The 6399-nt window shown below is 41.1% G+C and overlaps 1 protein-coding gene across 1 annotated transcript in view; it reads right to left on the bottom strand.

Moving 5' to 3' along the window:
- The window catches only part of Atp6ap2 (ATPase H+ transporting accessory protein 2), a 28078-nt gene that overhangs the window by 17045 nt on the left and 4634 nt on the right, over positions 1–6399 (bottom strand). The window contains exons 2-3 of the mRNA XM_031341602.1: positions 3873–4003; positions 2519–2650 (exon numbers count right to left, since the gene is read on the bottom strand). Coding sequence (XP_031197462.1) covers positions 2519–2650; positions 3873–4003 — 263 coding nt within the window. The remainder of the gene's footprint in view (positions 1–2518; positions 2651–3872; positions 4004–6399) is intronic.

The raw sequence follows: 6399 nt of genomic DNA, 5'->3' as shown, positions 1-6399 counted from the left end.
GGAGAAACCAGTATGCTGAAGAAATCTACTATGTCCCCATGTTCATTGCAGCACTAGTCACAACAGCAAAGATATGAAGGCAAACAAAGTGTCTTTAAAAAAATGGATAAAAGGGCTGGTGAGATGGCTCAGCAGGTAAGAGCACCGACTGCTCTTCCAAAGGTTGTGAGTTCAAATCCCAGCAACCACATGGTGGCTCAAAACCACCCATAATGAAATCTGAATCCCTCTTCTGGTGTATCTGAAGACAACTACAGCGTATTCATTTATAATAATAATAAATAAATCGTTAAAAAAAATGGATAAAGAAAATGTCCTAGGGCTGGGGGTGTAGGTCAACGGTTCAGCAGTTGCCTGCTGTACAAGCCATCCTAGGTACCAGAAAAAAAATTTTTTAAATGTAGCACATATAGATAATAGAAATACCATTTAGTCTTCAAAGAGCCACAGGGCAGGATGGGGGTGGGGCGTGGAGACATTTTTTTGACAACATGGGTGAGAATATTATGCTAACTGAAATAATCCTGGTGCTGAACAAATAACATGATCTCACTGATGTGTAGGATTTAAGGAAGTTGATTTCATAGAAGTCAGGAGTAGGATGATGTGTTGTCAGGACTGGGAAGTGGACAGGGAAAGGGTATGACCCAAATGCACGGGTTTTGGATGTCTTTGGGACAGGGTCTTATGCCACCCATGCTGCATCAAACTTACTACATAGCCTGGGCCAACCTCAAATTTGCAGTACTCCCCCTGTCTTAGCTTCCCAAGTGCTAGGATTACACAGACACTGGTTCTTTATTGTGTCCAGAATTGTCTTGTGGTCTAGATCATAGCCTTGTGTGTGTGTGTGTGTGTGTGTGTGTGTGTGTGTGTGTGTGTGTAGCTGGGAATTGGACCTAGGGCTTCATGCATGCTAGGTAAGTACTCCACCTCTGAGCTATGAATAGATTTCCAGCCCACATAGTATGTTTCTGTAAGCATGTACTTGTAAATAGGATCACAGCAGAGTCTGAAAAAGAATTTTCCCAAAGTGAGCATCAACACAGATCAGACTTAGAATGTAACACAATTAGAAATTAAAACAGTAATTATTGAAAAAAGAGCTCATATATTTGGTAATAAAACATATTTGTAAGTAACAAATGAGTTAAGGAATCACAATCTACATTAAAATTGAAATATAAACAAAAATACCACCCATCAAAAATGTCTTTAAGCTCCAGTTTTGATGCATGTTTTGTTGTTGACATTTTTGCAGTGCTTGGGATGGGACCTAGAACCTTGCTTCTACTAGGCTACACATTCCACTACATCTTCAATCTTAATGCATTTACAAGTTTCTTTGGGATTGACCTGTTAAATGTAGGGCCAAGGGAACAGACAGCTTACTGCACCTGTTTTCTGATTCAAGTTGCAAATTCACCTCACCTTCATTTTTCTTTTCTTTCTTTTTTTTTGAAACAGGGTTTTCCCATGTAATAGTGCCCTGGCTGTCCTGGAACTTACTTACTCTGTAGACCAGGCTAGCCTCAGCCTCAGAAATCTGCCTGCCTCTGTCTCCTGAGTGCTAGAATTAAAGGTGTGTGCCTCCATGCTCAGCTCACCTTCAATTTTCAATCAAAGGAGCCCTGGTTGTGAAAATGTCTCCCAAAGTGTAGATTATCTGAATTTGGAAGGAACCTCTCTATAACTGTAATTCTGATGTTTTTCAGGTGATTCTTGGCACCTTACAACCCAGAATGGCAAGCCAGACCTTCTGAGGCAGCTGGAGTTTTACTAGTCTTCTTCCCAAGAACAAATTGAAGCATGTTATTGTCCCTAGCCTCCTGCAGAAAAGAAAATTTCAGTGTCAACTCCTGCTCACGGCACCTTCCTCTCTGGCACCCTATTGGAAACAGTGTGTCACTGAGTGGCCTTGCAGAGTGTAGATTTGTGCCCTTCTGAGCTTGCTCCCTCTGCTTTTGCTTTGAATGTTGCTCAGTCACCATCCCTCCACCCCACCATCATGATTTTTATCCCTCTGGAACCATAAACCCCAAAGCCGTTCTCTAAGTTGCCTCGGTCACAGTAGACTATAACAGCAATAGAAAAGGAACAGGAGGCAGTATCTCTTACCTTACAACTCTCCTCCACAGAGCATGACCACGCTCTAGTAAACTTACAATCACCACGTTATTTTTTGTCAAAAGAAACTACTTTCAAAACAATTTCAAAGGAAATTGTGTTTTAGAGAGGTTGCACTCAAAAAAGAGGTGTGTTTAGACTATAATTCACTTTTTAAATGAGAAAACAAGCCAAGATAATAAAGACAGTTCAAAGAAAGATACAGAGATTGAAATTACGTATGCACACATGCAAATTCAATGAAGATACTGGAATAAGGTTGCACAGGTAATACTGAGGTAATATTTAACAGAATAATGCTAATCTTGGGTGCTATTTATACTATTATGTAATTTGCATTCATATCAATTGACAGAGAAAGTTTCCAGTGCACCAAGTAAAAAATACTCACATTTTCCAAAGGGTAGGAGATGACACTGCCTGCAGGGAGAGCCAGTTTATCCACCCCCTTCACCATCACCATAATGGTAGCCCGTGGCCGGTGGAAGAGGTTACCCACAGCAAGCCCTGGCCAAGACAGGTCCTAAAGATTGAAATATACAAAACAGTTCTTAATTCTCAAATATGGAAACTATGTCCCCAGTAATACCTAACAACCAGAGTGAAGGGGTCCGGGGATGACACAGGCTGGAGACACTCAAAGGTGACATAGGCATCTTATTGAAGCAACAGGTACAATCTCCTAAGGAGGGCCATGGATGGCTGCTTCATGTTCTTAAAACTGTACTTATCACAAGGTTAACTTACAACTTTTGTGTAAAAAGCAAGCGAGTAGACAAAGCCCATGTGCTTTAGCCATGCTTTGCATTTTTCCAGCTGGTGAACTGTTATTTTCTTCCACTGAATCATTTTTTCTTTATGCACAGCATTGCTTTTACCTTGCAGAGACAGCAAGAACTGCCAAAATGTTCTCTCTCCACTAAGCACTTTATACATAAAATGCCTTTAACAGTGACTCATGTTGCCTTACTAATAATTATTTCTGAAGCTTACAGGAACAGCCATTGATAGTCAAATTTAAGCTTGCAGAGAACTAGGTACAAATTTTATCCTTCAGTGTAAACAACTGAGCCTGCTAACTCAGGCTGTCCAAAGAAACCAGAGCTTGTGGGCTGTACCCTTAGCCCAACTGCCAAGTAGTGCCCAAGCAGAGCCTGGAGCCTAGAAGTGACTGATGATGTCAGCAGGCAACTTATAAAGTGGCAAGAGGTTGTAAAAGCAAGACAGAGCAAGTGGCATCCCATCCTCCTAAGGTCTGTGTTTCAGGCTCCCTTCTACTACAGTTCTATCAGTAGCCAGGGACTACCACAGGTCACAGCTTCATTTAAGGAAAACACAGCCACTGGTTAGATTAGCTAACTTCAGATGAGATATAGGCATTTTAGCATTTGTAGCAAATTAACTGCACTGCAAAAAAAAAAAAAGACAACCTATTAATAGCAGCACACCTGTAATATGTAAATTACATATCAATTCAAAATAAAAATAAACTTAAATTACTAGATAGATACATCTACACACATAAAGGTTGTCACGATGATGAACAGAGATTTACTGATAAGGATGTATGAAGACTTGGTTTCAGAAGCACTTAATTAAGAGCACCCCAACTGCTGAGCCTTTAACATTTTGTCATCTGTAACAAATGTACCTGTGTTTGTCTCTTACTCTTTTTTGACTATTAAGAAATCAATACAAAAATGTTTTAAAGGCAGTTACAACTACTTATTTTTAAGTATACATACTTCCTTTACAGAGAAGCCCATGGACAGTGCAGCTACATCTGGGATTCGATCTCCTGGTATAGGCCAATTTCCATTTCGGAAAACAACAGACCCTGGCGATCTTAATATGCTAAATTCATTCCCTAAAGCACCTAAGGAGAAAACAGATTGGTAAATGAATAATCATAATTATATATCTTTAAAATTTATTACACATAATACATTTCCCCATTCTTCACTGGCTGAACATGCTAAATTATATTTGGACAAAATACTGAATCATAAATATGGAGAAATCTCCGGTGGGATTCTAGGGATGGCATGCAAGTCTTCATAGTATAGGCGCATGTGCTACTGCGGTGTGCTACTGCGGATTTCAAACAGCCTAATCCCAGACTGGAGCTATGCTCCAAGACTCATCAACAATTTACCCCCCAAAGCATCAGCTAAAAAGTACATATACTGTGCTATAACTGGGTACATGTGTAACTCTGTCAGGGAATATTCCTTTTAGAAATTGAAATTAGCAAATATTAACTATGCATAATGAGTTTCATTATGGTACTTTTATAGAGCTATAATGAATTTTGATCATATTTACCCATTATTCTCTCTTGCCACCTTCACTCCCCAGACCCCTTTCCTTCCTCTTCCTAACTAACCCTCTATTTTCATGTCTTTGGGGGGGGGGAATAGTGAACCAGAGTTTAATAAGGCCTGGACACAGGAGCATGGGTAAAGGATCATTTACAGGTATATGGGTTCCTTACCAGTGGCTATACCAAGAAAATCTGCCCACCCCCTGCAACCATTCACTGCCTATAGCTCTTCAAGGATGGGTGGGGCCTCATGAGACTCCCTCCCCCAGCTACTGCTAACTGCCTATAAATCCTCAGAGAAGGGTGAAGCTTTATGAGCCCTTCACAGTGTATGAAGGGTATCGATGGGCCTAATCTTGTGCATCTAATTACAGCTGCTGTGGCTTTAACAGTGCTATGACATGCCTGGAAGAGAGTGTTCCACAGCAGCCTTTCTTCAGGTTCTTACACAAGTTTTACATATTTATTTTACATGTAAGAGCATTTGCCTGCATGTATGTCTACGCACCATGTGTGTGCTTGGTGTCCCCAAAGGCCAAAAGAGGGTATTGGATCCCCTACAACTGGAGTTTCAGATGGTTGTGAACCACCATATGGGTGCTGGGAACTGAACACAGGTCCTCTGGGAGAGCATGAGTACTCTTAACTGCTGAGCTTCTCTCCAGCCCCAGGCTCTTACATGCTATCTGCCTTTCCCATAATGTTCCTGAGCCTTGGAGGACTGAAAGAGGTTCCTTCTAATGCTGTACATACCTGCCTACAGATGGCCCTTAACAGAGGAACATCGCAGTTTAGCAAGAATTAGACATCAGAGGCAGTTCTCCGGACTTTAAAAAGCAAAAATGCCCCCCCTCACTTTCTGGTACTAAAAAGGAATAAAACCTGAAATCTTTGCATTATTCTGCTTCCAGACCTGATCTCTATAACATGCAAATTTGTGACGTTTCTATTTTACTACTAGGCTGGTGAGCCAGTGCATCCTTACAGGTTAGTATACATCTTCGGATACAGGGTGTTTCCTTATGCCACCACATAGGCAACTTAGTGAAATGAGGACTGTCAAAAATGTGTGTGTCCATAGGTACACAGGCGTTACCAGGCAGGATATAGAACACTTCAGTCTTCAGAAATCAAAGTCCATGAATAGTGTTTTCAGTTGACACACCAGGATGGTGAGAAAATGTACCCTGTAATCACTAACTAATCAAAGCATGTGGCGTCTACAGCTAAAAAGTGAAGGACAAGAAGCAAAGGTATTGATTTCAAGACCTCCCCTAAGGATGGAGTATCGGACCTGTTCACCCATGTTCAAGTACTCAGTTTCGTCTTCATGGTGCTGGGGATGGTCTCCAAGGCTTGAAGCATGCATGCTACAGCAAGCACCCTACCCTTGAGCCATACCCTCAGAATGACAAGTAGCTAATAGAAACTTTTGGGTTCCTATGAGAAAACTTAGTTCCAAGTCTAAAACCAATCTTGGCCAGACCTTCTGTGGGAAAATGAGGCTTTGGTAAGGTATCAGTGTTATTCCCTCAACCGCAAGAAAGAAATGCTTAAGTCTATGCTATGTGAATGACACAGAAAGCAACAACAGTCAATGTTTTAGTTTGGCAGTATTGACAGTAAATAAAAGGCCTCAGGCTGGTACAAATACAGGGCCAGTTATGAGTTTCAATTCACCCCAGGGCCAGAGCAACAATTTCTAAACTTTTAGCTGAAGGCAAATTAAAAAAAAAATTACCAGAATGGAATGGTCATCTGTAGGCAAAAGAAATCTTGGTTTATTACCCAGTAGAACTGGACAGAACCTCCAGGGCAAAATTCAAAATGTAACACCTCAGGCATCTTGACAGCCTTGCTTTGTGAAGAAGGCTGGGGAAAACAGGCAAGGAGCCTATACTTTCCAAGAACACATACATTTCAGGAACCTCTCTGGACATGGAGACAGC

This window comes from Mastomys coucha, chromosome X, assembly GCF_008632895.1.
Source record: "Mastomys coucha isolate ucsf_1 chromosome X, UCSF_Mcou_1, whole genome shotgun sequence".
Lineage (NCBI taxonomy): Eukaryota > Metazoa > Chordata > Mammalia > Rodentia > Muridae > Mastomys > Mastomys coucha.
This window is presented reverse-complemented; position numbering and strand designations above follow the sequence as displayed.